The sequence below is a fragment of the Pelodiscus sinensis genome, chromosome 18, assembly GCF_049634645.1.
Source record: "Pelodiscus sinensis isolate JC-2024 chromosome 18, ASM4963464v1, whole genome shotgun sequence".
NCBI classification, from domain to species: domain Eukaryota; kingdom Metazoa; phylum Chordata; order Testudines; family Trionychidae; genus Pelodiscus; species Pelodiscus sinensis.
Genome location: NC_134728.1, coordinates 22,056,845 through 22,078,840, shown reverse-complemented (window position 1 = coordinate 22,078,840; position 21,996 = coordinate 22,056,845). Strand labels below are relative to the sequence as shown.

Genomic DNA, 21,996 nt, shown 5'->3' with positions numbered 1-21,996 from the left:
TTGCAGAAGCTACAACATTTCTGCAGAAATGGAATGACGACAGATTTAGCACTTAACCATTTATCACTATTTTCATTCCAAGAAGAATAAAAAAACAAACATGGAAGTTTACGAAGTAAATACAAGACTATTGCCATTTAGTAATCAGGATGATTTTTGATGTGCAATGGGGGTTTATTGGAAGTCATTCAGAGTAAGGACTCAATTGGTAGATAACAAGAAACTGAGGTTGTATTGGTGCTACAGAGACTGGCTATGCCTATGCTAGGTATCAGCTGTTCCACTGCAGCTGTGCCACTGTAAGGTCTCCTGTGTAGCCACTCTATGTCAACACAAGAGCTATGCTGGAGAAGGTGTGGGTTCTTTCATATTCTTAATGGATGCTGACTTAACTTATAAATGTAGATCAAGATGAGAAAGTCACCAGAACAACTCCAAGCCCACAGGCCGTCGTCGGACTGAGTGTTTGCACAATCCAACCTGGGACTCCCAGCAGGCTGAGGGAGGGTCCGTTACCGGTCCCCAAACCCCACCCTGCCCCACTACTGTCTTGCCCTCTGCCCTTCTTGGAACTCTATCCCCAAGGCGCGACTTCAGGGATCATCAGGGGAGCCTGGTGCCACATACTGGCAGCAGTTGCACCCACTGTACTTTCCGCCAGAGCCCCTCGGTGATCCTCAAAGACACATCCTTGGGAATCGGGTATCATGGTGGAGAGGGCAATGATGGAAAGGGTTGGGGGTTGGTAACAAATAGCCTGCCCCCAGGAGTCCTGAGCCAGACTGTGCAATCATTCTGGCTAGGGATGGACAGCGGACTAAGAGTTTGAGACTTATGCACTAGAAAACTGTCTATTAGCAGTAAAAGTACGGAACTTCATTTTGCTATCTGGATCTTTTAAAAACATGTTTAGATGGGACTAATACTAACTTTTAATCCCTGTTTTACTGATCACGGTATGATATTTGTTAGGACTCCTTAAATGCATTGTGGTTGTTTCCTCAGAGCAGTCAATTTTTAAGCCAAGCCTCTCTACCTGGTTCCCACAAAACTGCACATTTGTGCATGCTCAGGCATTAGACAATTTAAAAGGTATGTAGCTATATTAGCACACACACAAGTTGTTTGTAGCTATGTCCTAAAATCTTTTAGTACTTTCAGATTCCTTTTGACTCAAGCTGCATGCATATTCAGTAGGTCAGTTGTGGACATTATCACCATTTCCTGAATGCCTGAAGAGGCCAATTTAGGATACTGGAGCATCGGCATTTCTCTAACTTGGTCTGATGCCTAAGGTCTGATTTTAGAACAGTTATAATGGCTTCTCACTGGTGTTGGAAGTCTGTCAGGGCAATGGTTCTAAGTACTTTCTTGAGAGGTACTGAGTGCTCTCTATTATGATTAATGACTTAGCTGTTGGGAAGGTTGTTGTTGTTTTTTAAAGTCATGACATCCAGCAAGAATATCCTCAGAGTGACAGAATTAATGGATAAGACGTGATGATTGTGCAACACTGTATGAAAATAACTAACACAAAACAACCATTAATATCACAGTATAAAAATGAACTAAGCCAAATATATGAACACTGGCTGAGTTACTTTTACTTTCAAACTCACAACCCAAAAATGGGTAACATATGATGCTAAGTGTCAGAGAGACACACGCATTTTTCCCTGTTAGTTTGAAGAACTTCAGGTTTCAGTGTGGAAACTGAGCTAAGTGCAGCATTAGAGAGCATTATATTGGAATTTAAGGCGTGTTAGAGAGTTTTAAGCATTAAATGGAGCTCATTTTTGTCTTGTCTGTGGTTGAGTATACAGGGAAAAAATCAAAGTGCCATTGGCACATATTAGTGGATAAAGAATAGTGGGTATAATCCCAGGGACACAGACATCATTCCCTCTCTCAGTAACACAGGTCCTGATGTCCAAGGCCACATTTGAGATCGAATGCTGATGAATGCATATTAGCAGTGCAATCTGCCTTCATAGTTACTGCCATGTCAAGCTAGGAGTCTAATTAGGGATGTAAAATCCCATGTAATTGGTTAACCCATTAAGCATGGAACTGGTTAAACACCTGGAGCAGCCCCTGCCAGGAATGCATCAGGCCAGATGTGCACAGGGGCTGCTCTGGATGCCTGGAGCAGCCTATGTCCATGCCAGGCCCCACAAGTCTGGAGCAGCCCCCGTCCACAGCAGTTAAGGGTGATGCTTACCAGTTAACCTTTCACATCCCTAACTCTAATATACCAATATTATATAAAGCTCTTTAGGCTACCACTGGAAAAGATGGTACATTAACTACATGCAATATTTATCACGATTTCTTGGTCAAATAACCAAAATCAAACTGGTAAATAATGTCAAAATTCTAACGCAAGCAACGAGTTGACTATCGTCAGTGCCTTAAGTATATGCCCAGTGGCTTTTCCTAGTTTCTTGTAATAACCAAATGATGAAAATGAAAGGCATGACAAAGATGGAATGTTGCACAGCAAAATAAGACATTTTGCACTGCAAATTGAGACTTGATACCAGTGAATTCATATCCTGATAGAGCAACAGACAGGAAACGACCCCCAAAAATATTGATGTATTTTAATGCCAGGAACAGTTCTATTGCAGACTTTAAATGATGATGATGTACTTACAATTGTGGGTTGAGTAGTTGGAATATAGGTGGTGGTCTGCGGTACCTGGACCAGTTTTATAGGCTGGTTGCTTGTCACACCTGTTGCTATCTGCAGAGACAGCACAGGTAACCTCAGTAAAAGTCTAAGCTTTTACATAAATTCCACCTAATTTATTATTACTATTGTAATATGAAATTTATGTTGGATGTTGTGTTAAAAATTTGCATCTTAATGAATTCACAGGTTACTTTTGTTAATAAAACAAAATTCAAATTATGAACATGATCAATGTACACAGCATGATGTTTCAGGTAGAACAATTATGTGAAAGAAATTCTAAATTTAAAAAAATTGAATATTCCATGGCAGAAGCCTTAGGTAACTGACTCTCCTCTTATCCCCGTAACACCACAAGATAAAGGTACACAAACAATGCATCCGGACATCAACTGAGCCAGTGAAGCCCAATATAGTTCACCACAGTTTCACCTGTGCATTCAAGTAAAGACACACACTCTTCCTCTCCTCAACTAGGTTCAACCACAAGTTACTCCCTTAGAAACCATATCAAGCCTGGAGTTTTAATTTCAGATGTTACCAATGATACCAGAAATGAACAGTGATTCTCTAGTACATCATACTTCCTACTCTAGAGGACTAGCTCAATGAGACATCATGTTGGAATCACAACACTTTACAACATAATATTTTCTATTTTTAACATTTTTGAAAATTGTCAATGAGGCTTACACTGAAGTGAGGGAATGGGTACGGGCAGATATTGCAGTGGACCAGCCCCCAATAAAGTTGTTGCTTTAATAAAACTTGGCAGGGAAGAAGAGCATTACTGTTCTAATGGCTATTAGTCAAACCCTGCCGATAAAACAATCTTTATTATAGACATTTATCTTGAATATGTTGTGATGGGGCCCCTTGCATCAAAGTACCTGCTCACCCTTGCCTGCAGAGCACTGTCAGAGTAGATGGCAAGAAGAATTTCATGCTTGCACGCTGCTCTCTTAACTGTAGATCCAGCAGTGTCTGAGTGCTGCAGTCAGTATTGCTCAGCCCAGAATTTGTATTGTATTGAAACATCCAGACCAGAAGCAACACTGATGGGCCCTGGTGAGAGACACGTCCAGTTCCCCATGGCTGGAAAGATGTCAAGTCAACGTGAGGTCTTATTGGGGATGAGTGGAGGGGAAGGGCGATCCTGGAGGATATCCTGCTTCTCTCCCTCCAAATGGAATAGTTTTGCCAAGATGGAGGAAAAATATAATTTCCCACCGCACTCACAAAATGACCCTCTAGGAATGTACAAGGGGTCAAAAATACTGATGTCCCAAGGATGCCTTAGGCTCAAGTTTAAGAGAAATCAGACACTCTTAGGCTGAAGTGACTGCAGTGATACTCACTGTAACACAGTCTTTGTTTTTATCAGCTGCACTGTCCTTTTCCTTTGGGGTGCTGGCTGTTTCTGTGGATGGAGGCTGTGTACTGGAGCTGGGCTGGGACGATTTATTTAATGTTTCTGGACTAATTTCAGTATCTGTTTCTTGTTGTGTTGCAGTAGCTAAAATAAAAAAAAAAGTTTTATACAATATAGCTATTGGCAATGTGTAGCAATCAACATTCACCCCTCCCAAATGGCACATCTGTTCACACATAAGTGGATACCAATTCCACCTGTCCTGTATTTTCTCATTCTGAATAGCTATGAGATAGGCTTCTGAGAGGCAGATTACCTGACTGTGTGCAGGATTTCATATGCTCAGGCCAGTGAGCTTGCTGGCAAGGGTAGTCACAGTAGCTGGTATTCCAGCAGCAGTAGAAGATGGCCTCTTTCTTGCAATTGGCACACCACTGCTTCTTCTTGGTTTCATCCACGGCTTGCTGCTTCTCCAACTCCAGCTGCTTCTTTACTTCAGCAATCAAACGATCACGCTCCTGCTCTAGACTTTGCCGCATCTCCGCCATTGTCAATTCTAGTTGAGATGCAAAGAAAGATGAGTTTATATTTCTCCCACTGGTAAGGGTCAAGTTAAAACTGAAACTGTAAATACACAATATATTTTCACTGTATATCTGAGTTGGGGCCATTCTCATCTGTATCTATTCATTACCAAGAAAACGTCTTCCACATTTTATCATGGAGCTATCATTTTTACCTTCTATCATTATTTATTAATTCTATTACAGTTAGCTTCTAGATGCCTTAGTTGTGCTACATGTGGTGCAAAAATATATTCCCAATCTGCTGCAGATACTTTACACAGCCTTTGACTTCAGAAGCCAAGAGCTTCAGTAGTGCTCTGTGAAATAGTTTTCAACAAATAAAGAGGACCACTGATCACACTCTCCTCCCACACACACAAATCCAACAATTCTATATTGTATCCCGGCTCCTTTAGATAAAAGAATGAGGATGTCATCATAAACATGACTCTATGAGGACATAACTGTAACAAAGTACAAAAGTTCTAAAGCCAAAATTATTCCTGAAAGCTTTGAAAGTCATATATACATCAATGAATAAAATGAGATAAACAGAACTCGTACACAGAATTATGCGTCTGCAAAAATCCAGGCCCCAACCTTAATTTCCAGCACAGCTGCATAATGCTCAAAGGGATGAAATACAATAGTATTACACAACTTTGTCCCCTAAACCTGAGGCCAGTGCAACTCTACCTGTTATGTAAAAGGGATTCAGGAATTCTGTAATCTGTGCTTCGCTGCAACTTTCCCCCTAGGAATCATTGTCAGTCAATGATCACTTTAGTGCAGCAGCAGTGTTTTCTGTAAGCTGTGCACTTGTGTAGCAACTCAGGAGAGATTTAAATGCTACCCAGCTGATTAGCAGAGCACCCACTGCTGGGCTTTTGTTACTACTGGTGGTTCACAGTCACACATGCCTTGGTGCACATACAATTATTCCACATATGGATGGAAAAGATTAGCGGGAACATTATGCAGCAGTACTTTAATCATGTCATCATTTCCTGGCTATACAGTGGTGGAGATGTAGGGATTGCAAAAAGGTGATATAAAGCCAACCGTGCTGGTTCTGTGCTTACTGAAAAATCTTCCTGCCTGCTTACATTAGTACTGGGTCCCTTGGCGAGGCCAGAGTAGCATGCAGGGCAAGCAGCAGGGCTGAGTATTTGTTGTTTTTTAAAAATAAATCTTTTATCCTAGAGTCAGTTACACAGAATCAAAAGGGATTTGAAGTCACTAAAAACCCCTCCACCATCAATTTCAATGGGAACAGACCCAAACTTTGTGGGTACATCAGTGGAGGTTGGCTAAAAATGAGATCCTCACATAGAACCAGGGACTTGAGTTCAAGTCCTTGAGCCAGTAGCTATTTACATTTATACAACTGGAAAAGTGTCCACAGGAGATACCAAGAAATACCAAAATAATCCATAAACAAGTGGCTGGGGAATGCCACATTTCCACATTAAATAGAGAGAGGAACAATGATCTTCCACATCCTTGGTGAGCACCCTAGCCCCTAAACTAAAAGTTATAGGAGAGGTGCATCCTTCCCTACCCCCACTCCTGGCCATTTTGTGAATCTAGTTTCCTCTCATTTTGTCAAAATGCCTGACATCAAAATGAAATATGTTTGAATTATTTCAATTTTTTTTGGTCCAACTGAAACTATTCAGCCAATTTAACACCAACATGAAAGCAATTTTGACTTGACCAAAAAAAGCATTTTTGGATGAATTATTTGTTGAAATTGTTTTGCAAAGCACGGTCTCTCTGAATAGGCAGCCCAAAATAAATAGGTCATAACATTCATTCATGAGTTAGGTCTCTTAACAAAGGTTATCTAAAGATCCGCATGGTGAGGACCAGGTTACTTATACGTTCCCTCAGAAAATTTTCTCCAAGCCTAGCCCTATTCCACTGATTAATCTCAAAACTGTTTTTAACTACTGTTTTCAGGAAAACAGCAGCTGTCTAAGTTCCTGGGTACATGCCCAGTAACATCAGCACAGCACATTCTGTTCTATTTTCTAGCCCTTTACACATGGGCAATATATTCTGTCGCATAAATGAAGCAAACATATACCACAATCCTTGAAATCGTATTATTTTAGGCTGTACTTTTCATACCAAGATTGTGTTTCATTTCTGAGAGCTCCTGTTGATGTAACCATTGAAGTTTCTCTATTTCGATTCTCAAACGACGAATCTGAAATATTGAAGAGATAAGATTTAACATACAGGAAAATATAAATTTAGTGTATATAAAACATAGCTATGTAATCATTGAGAAAAACTGGGCTTAGAGACAAAGTTTCCGATTGTTATTTACACTAAAGCCTCTTTTACACTGCTGTGTCAAAAAGGCCATAAGTGTAAATGAGAATTAGGCCCAAAACATTTTGACCAACTAACCAGGATTTCAGAATGCCCATAAGCTTCAATAAGAGAGATACAAAGCACACTCTTAGTTGTAGGGGTTTCCTATAAACAAGGAAGAGACTTGTTTTAAAACTCAAAACTAGGATTGTGGAGGGACGAAGGGTGGACCATTCTTTCAGAAATCTTAAAAGAGCAATACACTGATGTGGAAACTACAGACCCCAAACCACTCAAAAGAAAATCAACCATCTGCTGGTGGCATTCTGATTCAGATGATAAAAATGAACATGCATCGATCTGCACTGTTTTGGATTTGTATCAAGCAGAATTTGTCATCAACATGGATGCATGTCCTTTGGGGAATGGTGGTTGAAGCTTGAAGGGGCATATGAATCTTTAGTGTAGCTGGCATGTAAATTATCTTGTGACTCTGGCTATGAACGCCATATAATACATGCCTACTCTCATCTTCAGGTAACATATAAACAAGAAGTGGGCCACATTATCTCTTGCAAATGTAAACAAACTTGTTTGTCTGAAAGACTGTCTGAACAAGTAGGTCTGAGTGGACTTGAAGGCCGTAAAGTTTTGCATTGTTTTACTTTTGAATGCATGCTTTTGTACATAATTCTACATTTGTAAGTTCAATTTCCATGATAAAGAGGTTGCACTACAGTATTTATAATGGGGGAATTGAAAAATACTATAAGTTGGACCTCCCTAGTCCGGCACCCTAGGAATCTGACCAGTCCAAAAGGAGAAATTTTACTAGACCAAGAGAGGTCATTTCTAGACCCCATCCATCACCACCCCCAGCCCAGCTCTGCTCCTGGTCTGACCGCTGGCTCTACTACCCCTACCCCCCCCCACACACACACAGAGCTGGGCTCCCAGCTCCCCTGCTGCCAGTCTGCCTGTGGGCTCTGCTGCCCTGCTAGGCTCCTAGCCCTTCCCCGCCGCCAAGGCTCCCAGTCCTGCTGCGGCATCCCACTGCCAAACGGGCAAGGCTGCTAGCCCTGCCATGGCAGTCTGCTGCCAGGACTCCAAGCTCTGCCACAGCAGCCCACTCTCCTGATGCAGCAGACTGCTATCCTGACAGAGCCCACTGGTTCTTAGGCCACTCTGCCGCTGGCCCAGCTGGACTCCCATGGCAGGGTTCCTGACCGCCAGCCTCCCTGCTGCCAACTTAGCAGGGCTCTCAGCCCCTGCAGGTCTCCTGCCTCCAACTATCCACTGGGATTCTCTGGTCCAGGAACATCTATGGTCTGGCAGGACCCTGGATGTTACTGGACCAGAGAGCCCCAGTTTAGAGAGGTTCATTCTGTATCTCTTTCTCTTTTTAAAAAAAAATGCAAGTATTTGTTATTAAAAAAAAAATCAAGTGAAGTTCATTTTGCATTATAACAGATATCAACATATTTGAAAATGTAGAAAACATCCAAATATCTATGTCTGTCTATACCTATATATGTAAGAGAATTTGTGCATGTGTGTCTGCCTTTCTGTCAACAAGTCCGTTTGTTCAATAACTCCTTCTACATGGTAAGAGCTAGGACCACCACATTTAATATGCAGCGTCCTCTTATCTGGACTTAAAGCAAGACCAAGGTTTGGCTGTGCCAAGAAAATGGAATGTGCCTGGAGTTCAGATTGTTTTCCATATTATGGAAAGGGAGAAGTCTGATAGAATGCACAGTTATGCTCCACAACAACCAATGGGGCCGTAAGCATAAGAGGGAACTCTTACACTGCAATGATCACAGGAGCCGCTAAGGGCTGACTGGCAGCACAGAAGGAACCACTGGTGGGGGAGGGGGGGCAACCCAGCCAGAATCCCTCCCCAGCCTGTGAGGAGCCAGGGATGCCCAGCCCTGCCCCTCGCCAGGAGCCACTGGCCAGCCAAGTTCCCTCCTGTCCCCCCACGAGGAGCCACCCCATACCTCCCATGACTCCTACACCTCCTACCCCCTGCCATGAGCCCCTCCATGTCTCCCTGTTCCCTGCCCTGACTCCTGCACCCTCCACATCTCCAAGCCCCCTGTCCTGATTCCTGCACCTTACCCCCCCTTGATTCCTGCACCTCCCCCATTTCCAGCCCCCTGTTCTAATTCCCCCACATCTCCAAAGCCCCTGCCCTGTCTTCTGCACTCCCCACACCCACAGACCCCTGCCACAAAGGACCTGAGTAATGTTGGGTAAATCATAATCAAGGACAATTGACTGGGGCTTGTGCTGTATGACTAAAACCAATGGTGTAGACAATCAGTCGGGATGGAGCCTGGGATTTGAAATCCAGTGAGGGGCAAGAGTCTCAGAGCTCACGTTCCAGCCAAAACACAAATGTCTACACCAGTCGTGGGCAACCTCCAACTTAACGGGGTTCTATATGTGGTTCATATGACATTTTGTTAACCTATGTACAGAGTTGCCAGATTCTGCTGGTTTCGGTCCGTGTAGTTTTTTTCTTGGTACTACTAAAGTGACACACAGTAAAACAAGGACATGTGAATGTGGTGCATACTGATTGCACACATTAATTGCAAAAGCCGTGCATTCCCTCTGCATCCAATCAAAGCACTGCTATGGTTCACACAGCAAACCCCACAAATTCTAGGTACACAAGTGCAGTTAGCAAAACTACCCTATCCTAGGACAACAATCTTTCAGCCCACTGACAAAGACGGGCCCCTCACGTGGCCCACTCACTAGTGTAGGTTGCCCATTGCTAGTCTACACTCTCACTTTCAGCCCCAAGTATGAGCCTGAATCCACTGACTAGGCTCTGAGGGTATGTCTACACTACCACCCTAGTTCGAACTAGGGTGGTAATGTAGTCAACCAGAGTTGCAAATGAAGCCCGGGATTTGAATTTCCCGGGCTTCATTTGCATGTTGCCGGGCGCCACCATTGTTAAATGTCCGCTAGTTCGGACTCCGTGCCCCTGGCTACACGCGGCACGAACTAGGTAGTTCGGACTAGGCTTTCTATTCCGAACTACTGTTACTCCTCGTTCCAAATTCAAATCCCGGGCTTCATTTGCAACTCCGGTTGACTACATTACCACCCTAGTTCGAACTAGGGTGGTAGTGAAGACATACCCTGAGATCTTTGGCTTTTTTGCTGATGTTGTTGTGTAGACACTCTTCCACTTGTGCGTTAAAGTAAGTCACTCCTGTTCCAGAGTTTTCTCTTGCTTAGGAAGTTTGCATTATGTAATCAGTTTATACTATTTTTAAAATAAAACAGAAAAAACATCAAAGCAGTGAGATAACTCTGAAAGTAAGGACTACACACGTACAGCTATTGACACAAAATACAATCCTTTCATCTAAACAATGAATGATAATAAAATAATCAGGAGTCTTTGGAGAGAAGTATCAAAGCAATATTGCACCTTCTACAATGTGATCATGATAACCTATTGGAAGACAAATGTTTAAAACAAAATGAAACAACACAAAATGCTACACTACAATAAAGCATAATTTAGAATTTAAATCAGTCAAAAAAAATTCCCCTTTTGAGTTAGGTTGAAATGCTCAACTTTTTAATGGTAAAATTCTGTGTTCGTACAGCTCTTAACACAATGTGGTATGGTCTCTAACAAGGACTCCTAGGTACTACCATAAACCTAGGTAGCACCTAGGAGTACCACATCTGTTACAAGAGTCATAGATTTGACAGCAAAGAAGTTAGCGTGCACAGGCAGCTTTAGTTCAGAATTTCTTTCAGCTATGGATACAGGCCAAGTTTCCCGTGTTATTTAAAAAAGGATTTTTTTTATGCGTTTGAAGATTTCCAAGTTATTTAAAAAAATAATTTGCTCTACTGAAAGCAATACTGACCTCAGCTATTGTACTTCCAGTGGTATTTTTTGAAAGATCATTGTATATTTCAGTCATTGTACCTTTTATTGCATCCATCATCTGAAAAAGAGAAATCACTTTTTTCTAACATCTATTTTAAAGGACCAACAAATTCGTTTTACTCATTTTTTTTCCCTTGCATGGATGAACATATATTACTGTTAACAATGCCACATATCTATATACATTTATCAGAGTACTTTTTGAAAAACTTCCAGTTAAGATTATGAAGAGATTCCAGATCATAATTTTGGGATGATTTCCAAATGATATTGCCAAGACTGATCAGAAACTATGCCCGGATTTTTAAAAGGTTAAAATATGTTTTTAACTGTTCAACTGATTCTGCAATATCCATCAGTTTCTTAAAAATGGTGGCTGTGGTAGTGATAGCATCCTTACTATTCTGCTGGACAACTAGCCAACAAAATGTCATAGGGAGCTTGGTTTCTTTTTTACTTCAAGCCACACCACACCCAATACTGATTGCTGGTTTCATTTTTACAAAAAGGCAGGATCCAGAAATATAAAAATTGTGCTCTTTAATGCTCTCAGAAGAATGGACCTGAAAGGCAGACAGGAAGAGATGGGAAACCTAATTATGAACAGAGAAACTTTGGTAGTAACAAGTTATAAGAACGCCACAGAGCCCTGAGTTTTCATCTTGGCAAGTAACTAGAGGCATGGATTTCCCAAATAATACGAAAGGAATCCAAAGTTCAGTATATGTTTTAACTATATTTTTCATTGTAGTTAAAATTAAGTCAATCTCTGTTCATTATCATCTGTATTAATCCCAAAATCATAAATAATGTTCCATTTATAAAATACTGCATTTCTGCTCAATTAATATATGTGAAACTCTGGTCTTATGTTTATTTTAGAAGAGAAATTTTGTTCATCAAATCAAACCTGTATTTTATACATAAATTACATCTACATAAGGGCACATTGCTTACTCATAGCTGCTTCATCCTTGAGCAATGTCCAACCTGTACCTTGAATGAAGTTTCCAATGGTGAAAATATGCATTGTTTTAAAATAAGAACAGATTTTTTTTTAACAGAGATCTACTGACAGTTAATTCTACCAAGTTAATGAGAATTATTTCTTAAGATATATGATCTGTGGCTGAAATTTATAGATTGCTGAACTAAGCCAGAAGCAAAATGTGCTCATTTTACAAATAGGGAATCTATGGAAGAACAATGAATTCAATTGCCCACAGTCCTATAACATGTCAACAACAGAACCAGGAGTAGAACTGGGGTCTCCTAACTTCCTGTTCAGTGCCTCAACCACGGGACCATGATGCTCCCTGTTACTTGGTCATCTGTTCCCTCTTTAGAACACACAAGAGTAGTCCCACAAAAGTAAAATGCAGTAAGAGGAATATCAGATTTGAGGAATTAACATATTTTTAGCCTTATGGCAAAGGACTATATTAAGACTGCTTGTGAAAGTTGCTGACCTCTAGTTGAACTGAAGACACACTTTTTAGGGTTACATTTTGGTCCCACTGATGAGAATGGAACCAGAATTTGGCCTCTGAAAAGCAAAAATGAATAAATCTTTAGTGTACCTTGTTCTCTCTCTCATTTTTAGAACTCTGCAAACCTGTAGGTATCCACTTTATAACCACGGGCTCTTTTTGCAGATGCAGATGAGGATACCAATTTTGTATCCACACAGGGCTCTACTCATCTTTTTAAATTAAACCTGGTCCATACTGCTTAGGTCAGTGTCTTAAGAGTTCAAGGGAGAAAAGATATGATCTGATTCATCATGCTGAGATTCATCTTTTTGGGTATGGCTGATATTTCAAGGTCTTTCACACTATGACATTATTAATATAAGAAGAATGGGAATACCACAATCAGATAAACCATTCTTCTGAATGTTAACCAATTATACCACTTTTAATAAGACTCTTGCTATCTGCTGGATACCAAATTAATTTAAAATAAAATTTTAAAGAAAATCCTGTTCAAGAACTTACTTTGCTAGTGTACTTTGCAATATCTGCAGCCACATCAGCTGAAGCTGTTGCTATTGGTAAGTCTGTATTAATTGAAGAAGAAAGTGTACTTGAAGATCCAGAACTAGTAACCATAGAAACAGGTTGAGTACTTGTAACCAAGGTGATAGTTGACGTGGAAGTGCTCTGGGTGATCTCTTTTTGCTGTACAGCTGAGAAAATAAAACATACAATTAAACATTTAATAAATTAACAGGCAAATAGCTAAAACCCCCATGTATTAGTTTGCCAATGTAAGGCATCCTTTAGTAAATGGATATATATAGTCATTTCTTTTGCTACTATTTAAAATACTATTATATTCCTGAAATAATGCTGAAGTTCCTGTATAAATTATTTGTTCAGCTCTTGGAAGGGACCTAAAGGTAAATATGATAACACAGCTTCAAGGTTTACCACTTTCAATTCTGGTCACAGTACAATTCTCTCCTGGGAATCTTCATCTCACTGGAGTTTCTAGGACTCCCTCACCCTGATTCTCAGAGGCCACCTATAGACTTCCAGCTACCACCATATGTGCAAAATAAAGTTCCATCTTGGAATCACTGTAAAGGGAGCCTGAAGTTGTCATGCACTTCTATTCATTTATCTTTGGTATCAACATTTGTCAGCCACTGTAAATTACCTCAGAAAAGTTGACTGGCAGGTTTTGTTTTATCTTTGAAAACATTCTCTATGACCCATGGTACAACGTATTCGCAAGCATGTTTCAATTTCAGTTCCTGACATTACTTCCATCCCTCTCTGGTTAAAATCTAACAGGATGAGGGTGGCATTATTACCCCTTCATAAGGAATTTCAACTAGTTGAACAGTGGGATTGTGATGTAAGAGGTAACCGAATTAAACAAAAAAAAAAACACGTTAATTTCTGCACTGTAAACATAGGGTCAGACTTGAGATACAGATGCTCATGCTTGTTAATATCTTACTCATTAGATAGTCTCCTTGGGGGAAAAACTGGACTTCTTCAGGAATAAGCCAACATAAGGGTATCATAATTTGATCCCTATTGATTAAGATGCTTCAACCCTTTTTATTAAGGCAAAATCTTTGAACCTAATTTTTTTCCTAACAGCCCATGATGTGAAGGACCCCTAAATCCTTTATAATGTAATCATTACAAGTAAAAGAAGCTTGTCACGGTGTCTCTGTGCAGGATTCTTCGCCTGTGCCAATTTAATATATATCAAAATTTGTATAACACAACTAATTTCTAGTCCAATATACTTCTCACACAGGAAATATAAAATTATACAAAAATAGTTCTGGTAGAATTTTTCTGATTTTGTCTAAATATATTGAATGTCTCAATTGAGCTATAATATTAAGCGCTACTTTTTAACTATAATTCCATTCTATTAACAATGAGGATGTCACAGGGATTTCACACATATTTCTCAGTGAATTTTCTGTTTCAGGTTTGCTCAGTTTACAAGTAGAATTTTCGATTTCATTTTTTTTTAATTGACAGTAGCCCAAACTCAGCATGGGATCTGATAGTTAAGTTGGGTTCTTCCTGGCTCATGTATCACCACGAGCAATAAAAAAATTATACAAGCTAAATGTTGCCTTTTTTAATACCTGTGCAATCATATCCTGAAATTACATATGTGAAATGCAAAATTATATATGTACAAACCAGCCTTCTGTGGCTTATCCAGGTATAGTTGTTTCTCAATTTTAAGATGAGGACACAAAACGAGTCATGCAACTAGAACATATAGCTGACAATTTTGTTGATGGATAGGAAAAATATTTCTCCAAAATAAGGAATGAACTGGTTGTCAATAGCAAAACATGCACATTTATAATAATTAAAGTAAGGATAAATTATTCTAAAGCCATACCACAAGGAGCTAATAAGTTTAGTAATCGGTTACATTTTTAAAGAATCACTTTTCAGAGTAGAGTCGTACTTGAGATACTGGTTTTCTTGGTAGAAGGGCTTGGATCACGATGAACACTACTAGACAATTAGGGCACCATGGACACATTTTTACAAGTGTAATACCTTTTACTGCCTGTCTTGTCTGGTATCTTGTCCCTTGGGAAGACTGAGGTTGTTGTGACTGTTGAGATTGCTGACTCTGCTGCTGCTGCCGCTGTACCTTTTGCATGTGCCACTTCTGAGACGATGTTTGAAATTTATTTGAAGAATTCCACACTACTCTTTGCACAGCAGGGGCTGTTTCCTTAGGTAGAAGCGGCCTTTGCTTTTTCACAGGGCTCCCTGTGGCTGCTGCTGGAGCAGCGACAGTAGAAGTAGCACTAGTAGTAGCTGTGACTCCAGCTGGTGGTGTTTGTGCAGCAGATCGGGTAAGCACTGGAGTTTCAGGTGGAGGCTGGCTGCTTGCACTGGAAGAAGGTGGAATTTTACCTGCAACTTAAACAAAACAGAATATTGACTTTTCACTGAAATTTCTGGACTACTGATTTCCAGCCGCAATTTTGGAGAAGATACACATGCATATTCCAATAAAACAAATTTTCCCCTGTAAGTGAAATTCATATCTCCACGGGTATGTTTTTTCTCACCTACCTGTACTTTGAGTGAATTCACAATTACGAGACATTTAAAAAAACCTTTCTGGAATTTACTATGATAGAAATGCAGCAGGTTAGCCACTGCTAGGATATAAGTAGTAATCTGAACATCAATTACAGGGAGTGCACCTTTACTCCACACTAGAGAATACTTTCTAAAGACAGGCAAAGCCAAAAAATTAGAAAGAATAAGATATTCAGAAAAATAATACCTGAACCAAAAGCAAACTGGCAATTCTTTAAGTTAATCAATTGTGCAGAACACATTGGAAATGTACGAGTTGACCACTCGAAGTCTCCCACAACTCATTATTGGAACACAGGAGCTTTTATGCCGATTCTATGAATCTTTACCAATGATGACACTAAGAAATCGGTCTTATCCCCATAGGGGAGAAGGGACTACTTTCTTCTGCCATCTGACACAGAAAAACTAACACTTATTTTAGAAAGCAATGAACTCTTCATCACCATCACTGCTTGCACAGATTGCCTTGACATGACCAACATTACTTAAAAAAAGCTCTTTTCAATCAAATGGCAACTGGTAACACTATCTTAAGCCAACTAGTCAGAAAGAGAGTGAGTGGCATCTTATGGGAAAACATGTCAGTTAGAGGATAACTGTGTATAAATGGACTGAAGTGGAAGCCTTATCTTTATTTAGATGTGCAGTGTCAAAAGCCTAGAACTGGAACAGAATACCCGTCATTACTTTTGATGGTCAAGTCAGAAGTTATACGGATATAAATCCAAAAGTCAGTCCAAACAAGATGATGGTTCTTTCGGTAACCAAATCATAAATAATGGGGACAGAAATGACTGATCATGAGGCCCAGTATGATAATCTATATTTTGCAGAGTAATGTTGATACTAAATATTTTAGTGCCGTTTCCTACTCTGGGCAGGAGCTCTGTAGCAAGAGCAAATAATAAAGGCAATACAATACAGGCAACCACTGTGAGAGATCACTGTTAAATGAAAAGAAGAATGAGAGGAAGACACCCCATGCAGGGATTGCAATCCATTCAAATAAAGGTCTGGCAGAACAAGCAAAATTTCCCAAGCACTGAAGTGAAAGAAAGCCCCACTTCTATCCTGGCTAAAAAGGTTGTGAATCTGATATTGGAATCACCTTACGTAAGAATCATTACAAAAAAGTAAACAATTCTTAAGCCAATTATTAGCTGTATACTTTCTGCTTGTCAATTATTTTAAATGGAACTTACATCTAGAAGAAAAATGATACTTTTTCAGTATAAACCATTTTACTGCTCATTTTTCTAATGTATTATTTATAACTCAATAACAATTACAAACTTAATATATCTGTGCCACAAGTAACCAACTGTTCAATTAAATAAGAACGTTGATAACTATAAAAAGTCCAAAAATTAAATCCACATCTGAAAGTGTATCGTATACTGCTTTCTAGCTCAACACACATTCTCATCTTCCTTGAATTGCTGACAGTGACAATTATCTATTATAATCCAGGTCTTAAGATTTAAAGTCCAAAAGCACCAAATAAGCATCCACTTTTTCAACCACACATAGCAATATGAATGAAAACACTTATAGAGTTTTAATTATATAGGATGCTTGATTCAATGTGCTACCTAAACTATGTAAAAAGAAAGAAAATCAAAGAGGAAACAATAAAGTTAGTTAATATGAAAAAAGTCTATCTAGGCTTATATATGACTCTTTTCACCACAGCATCTGGTCTAGACAAATATGTTGTTTTATTTAACAGTTAAAATGCTGAGCCCAGCTAGCAAAAGTACTTTTCTTAATGGTTAATTGCAATTTACAGTTACCTTGATTAACACATCAGCAACATGAATTGATACTGTATAACACAGACCAGCTCTTATAACTTCTACTATTGTGAGCAGTAAATTGACTTTCATGGAACTGTACATATTTAAGAGTTCTTGATCAAGTTGAACATCACGCGGGTCATGTTGTTGGGGGATGAATGAAGTTTAATGGGTGAAATTAAAAAAAAAATCTTAAAAAACTTAAAAATTAAATTACAAATTCATGGATATTTGTATAGTATCTGTGCTGTAATACTGAGCACTAATGAAAGGTACCTATCTCCTGTGAATGATCATTCAAGAGTCCAAACAATTATTGAAAACTAAGGTTTCACTACTTTTGTATCTGTCACATAAATGAAAGAAGAAAATATATTCAACCTACCATCTTGTTTAGGAGGTGGTTCTTTAGATTCTTTCTTGTTTTTCCGTCCCTCACGCCCACAATGATCTTCCCCTAGATCGATGACAAGTTCACTCTCTGAATCAGAGTCTAGACCCAGATGCACAGTTGGAGAGTCTGTCTCATCTTTACCTTTCAATTTTTCTTTTGCAGGATGCTGCAAGTTTTTTCCATTTTCCGAAAAGTCTTTCTCAGTGTCTGTATTTGCCTTTTCTTTTATAGGGGTGTCTGTTTTCTCCACTCCAGGACTTGTGCTATTAAGTTCCTCTTTAACTTCACCTGCAGCTGGTGGTTTAGGTTTTTTTTTCATGGTCAGTGACTCTTTATCACTTTTTCCACTCTCTTTATCCTCTCCATCTTCCTGATCGTTCTTTGATTTCTGTTCTTCATCACTGATATATTCACTGTCACTGGTGTCTGATTTTTCAGAATCCTCAGAGTCACTATGTTCAACTTCATTATAAACATCTTCAGAGATTTCATTGATTCCTAACAGAATAAAAACAAAACAAATGTACTGTGTTCGACATTAACTAGACAGAGAATCTGTGATATGACAGAAAAATAAGATATTTTTCATTAGTCTGTACACTGGAATACATGTCCATTTGCATTATATTACCTTGACCACAAAAAGTAATCACATAGAATCAACGGGACTCCCAATGTAAAGAACGGTTACTTACCTCATAACTGTTGTTCTCTGAGATGTGTTGCTCATGTTCATTCCAATTAGGTGCGTATGCGCAGCGTGCACGCGTCGTCGGAAATTTTTCCCTCAGCAGTATCAGTCGGGCCAGCAGGGAGCCCCCTGGAGTGGTGCTGGCATATCAGCCAATATATATCCTTGCTGGCCCTCCACCCACTCAGTTCCTTCTCGTCAGGAATACTTGGGAGAAAGGGTGGTAGACAGGGATTTGGAATGGACATGAGCAACACATCTCGAAAAACAACAGTTAAGAGGTAAGTAACCGTTCTTTCTTCTTTGCGTGATTGCTCATGTGCATTCCAATTAGCAGGGCTCACCGAACCGCAGCGAGCCCCACTCACCAGCCGCGCTGTCCAGCAATTTGCGCATGCGCAGATCACCCAAACCCGGCTCTTCTGGGTTGCAATCTACTCGCCATGGGCGAGTAGACTGCATTATTTGTCGAGACCTGCCAATTAGGTGACTCCAAAGAAGAACCTACGGAGGAGGGCCGGATGCTAAAGCTACTGAGGAATGGTGAACCGCTCTACTCAGGGTGGCGTCCACCCTGGCTTGATGAGTTAGCACATGGTGATTGGCAAAGGTATAGACAGAGGACCACGTGGCGGCTCTGCAGAGGTCCAGGATAGGAACTGTTGCCCACCTTGGGTGCACCCCCTTGTGGGAGGCCCAGATGTAAAACCGCTTCCAGTTGGTGAGGTAGGCGGCCCTAGCGGAGGGCTTCCTGCTACCTAGCAGGACTTCCTGGACCCATGCTGAGCACGGAAGCTCTTCTGCTGTCAGCCACGGAGCTTCCACACTGTCAGGTGCAGCAAGTGCAAGTCCCAGTGGCGGAGCCTGCCCGAGTCCTGGGATATCAGGTCTGGGACCTGGGGGAGGGTTAAAGGTCTCTCGCATGACATGCTGAGGAGGGTTGAGAACCAGTGTTGTCTGGGCCATGCCAAGTAGATTAGGATCAGGGATGCCCTGAACTCCCGCACTCTCAGGAAAACCCTGTGAATGAGTGGGAATGGGAGAAAGGCATACAGCAGGCTGCCCTGCCAGGGAAGCAGGAGAGCGTCTCCTAGGGAACCCCTACATTGTCCCATGAAGGAGCAGAACCTCAGGCACTTCTTGTTTTGCCCTGTGGCGAATAGGTCTAGATGGGGAGACCCCCCACACATGGAAAATAGAGTGGGCCACGTCCCACCTTAGGGACCATTTGTAGCCTGCAAAGGACCTGCTCAGCCTGTCTGCGAGGACATTTTGGTAACCCGGGAGGTATGAGGTCATCGGGTGGATATCCGCCCCGATGCAGAGGTCCCAAAGGCGAATCGCTTCTAAGGACAGGCAAGGGGAGTGTGCACCACCGCTGTCGTGTTGTCTGACAAGAATAAGGACAGACTTGCCCCTGAGGAGGGGGAAGATAAACTGCACAGCTGAGTCGGATTGCCCGGAGCTCCCTGATGTTGACATGCAGGGGTATCTCATTCATAGACCATATACCTTGCATATGCTGGTCTCCTAGGTGGGCTCCCCAGCCGGTCTCCGATGCATCTGTGGCGAGGCGGGTGAACGGCACTGGTCCGGAGAACGGGACCCCTGTGCAGACCTCCGCCTGGTGGGTCTACCAGTCTAATGTGAGAAGGACCGGGGTGGGAACCGTCATCACCCTCTCTCATGAGTGAACAACCAGGTTGTGAACTCGCGATAGCCACATCTGTAATGGGCGCATGCGCAGTCTGGTGTGCTGCACTACATAAGTGTAGGCGGCCACAAGGCCCAGGAGACGCATGCAAGTCTAGGCAGTAGTCACTGGAAAGTTCTGGAGCGCCTTAACCATCGGCTCGATTGTGAGGGAACCGGGAGCTGGGTAGAGAGGTTCTCACCGACGAAGAGTCCAGAGTGGCAGCCAGAAACTCTATTGTCAGGGTGGGAGTTAGGGTTGATTTGTCCAGATTTAGAAAAAGACTTAAGTCTTTGAAGAGGCTGCAGACTATGGCAAGGTGAGCTCTCACCTGGCTCTCAGAATCCCCCATCAGGAGCCAGTCGTTGAGATAGGGAAACACTTGAACGCCCCTTTTTCTGAGGGTGGCGGCCACCACCACCATACATTTGGTGAAGACCTGAGGAGCCATTGAGATGCCAAAGGGGAGGGCTGTAAATTGGTAGTGCTCTGGGCCCACAGTAAAACAGCAACCTCCGGTGGTGGGGGGCGATTGAGATGTGAAGATAAGTGTCTTTTAAGTCGAGGGCAGCATACCAGTCTCCGGGGGCTAACGAGGGAATTATGGCCAGTGTCACCATTTTTAATTTTGCTTTGGTGACAAAGGAGTTGAGGGCTCTGAGGTCCAGGATGGGACGGAGGCCCCCTTTTGCTTTTGGGACCAGAAAGTAGTGGGAATAGAACCCCCTGCCCTGAAACTCGGGAGTGACATGCTCTACTGCCCCTAGCATAAGGTGGTGTTGGACCTCCTCTTGGAGCAGAGGCTCATGAGAGGGGTCTCTTAAAAGGGACAGGGTAGAGGGTTGGGAAGGAGGAGACGAGTGGAAAGGGATTACATAACCCCTTTCCACTATCTCCAGCTCCCACTGGTCTGGACGTAACAGACTGCCAGGCTTGGAGAAAGTGGGATAAACAGTCCCAGAAAGTTAGTGGGGGAGACTGGTAAATTGACCTTGGGGGCCTGTCGAAACCCCTGATGGGGGCCCAAGGGTTTGTTGGGGGGGCCCTAATTATTGTCTGGGGCCAGGTGTGGTTGGCGCCTGTTGTTCCTGCTGTTCCCACTCCTGCTCCTACAATGGGAGAAGTCAGGAAGCGGGGCCTGGGGAGGCGCTCTAGGAACATTTCTATATGAGAAAGTGCGCCTCTGGGTAGCAGGGGTGTGCATGCCTAAGGATTTCAGGGTAGCCCGGGTATCCTTGAGACCATGGAGCCTCTGGTCAGTCTGCTCCAAGAAGAGCAAAGGGCCCTCAAACGGAGATTTTAGATGGTGTTTTGGAGTTCCAGGGGAACCCGAGCCCTGGAGCCAGGAGCTATGGCGTAGGACCACACCTGTGGCCATCACCCGGGCAGCGGCATCCACCACGTCGAGAGCCGCCTGGAGTGCCGCCCTCCCCTCTTCGTGGAGAGATTTGAACTCCGAGTGGGAGTCCCTGGGGAGCAGGTCCATGAACTTGTACACGGATGCCCAGGTGTTATAGGCATAGAGTGACAAGAGGACCTGCTGGCTGGCAATGCAGCACTGGATACCTTCGGATGTGTAAACCTTTCTGCCAAGCAGGTCGGTCTTTTAGGCCTCCCTGTTCTTAGGGGTGGCAGCAGGCTGACCTTGCCTTTCCATCTAGTTCAAGGCTTGTACCACGAGGGAGCCCAGGGGAGGGTGGGGAAACCGGTGCTTATTGCCCACTTGGGGAACGAAGTACCTCCTTTCGGCTCACTTATCAGACGGGGGAATAGAAGCGGGGGTTTGCCACAAGGCCTTGGAAATTTTGGCCACGGTTTTACTGACCGGGAGAGCCACTCTGGAGGGGGCATCAGAATGCAGGATGTCCACCGTAGGGTCCAAGTCTTCGGACACCTTCTCTGCCTGGGCCCCCCAACTTTAGGCTA

At 42.1% G+C, this 21,996-nt stretch overlaps 1 protein-coding gene across 8 annotated transcripts in view; it reads right to left on the bottom strand.

Annotated features, from left to right (window-relative positions):
- ZMYND8 (zinc finger MYND-type containing 8) overlaps positions 1 to 21,996 on the bottom strand; it is a 164,633-nt gene that overhangs the window by 4,977 nt on the left and 137,660 nt on the right. For all 8 annotated transcript variants that reach the window (XM_025189255.2, XM_075901562.1, XM_075901561.1 and 5 more), the window contains 8 exons: positions 17,678 to 18,184; positions 14,936 to 15,307; positions 12,884 to 13,074; positions 10,864 to 10,944; positions 6,767 to 6,845; positions 4,384 to 4,623; positions 4,054 to 4,211; positions 2,657 to 2,746 (listed from right to left, as the gene is read on the bottom strand). In XM_025189255.2, coding sequence (XP_025045040.1) covers positions 2,657 to 2,746; positions 4,054 to 4,211; positions 4,384 to 4,623; positions 6,767 to 6,845; positions 10,864 to 10,944; positions 12,884 to 13,074; positions 14,936 to 15,307; positions 17,678 to 18,184 — 1,718 coding nt within the window. The remainder of the gene's footprint in view (positions 1 to 2,656; positions 2,747 to 4,053; positions 4,212 to 4,383; positions 4,624 to 6,766; positions 6,846 to 10,863; positions 10,945 to 12,883; positions 13,075 to 14,935; positions 15,308 to 17,677; positions 18,185 to 21,996) is intronic.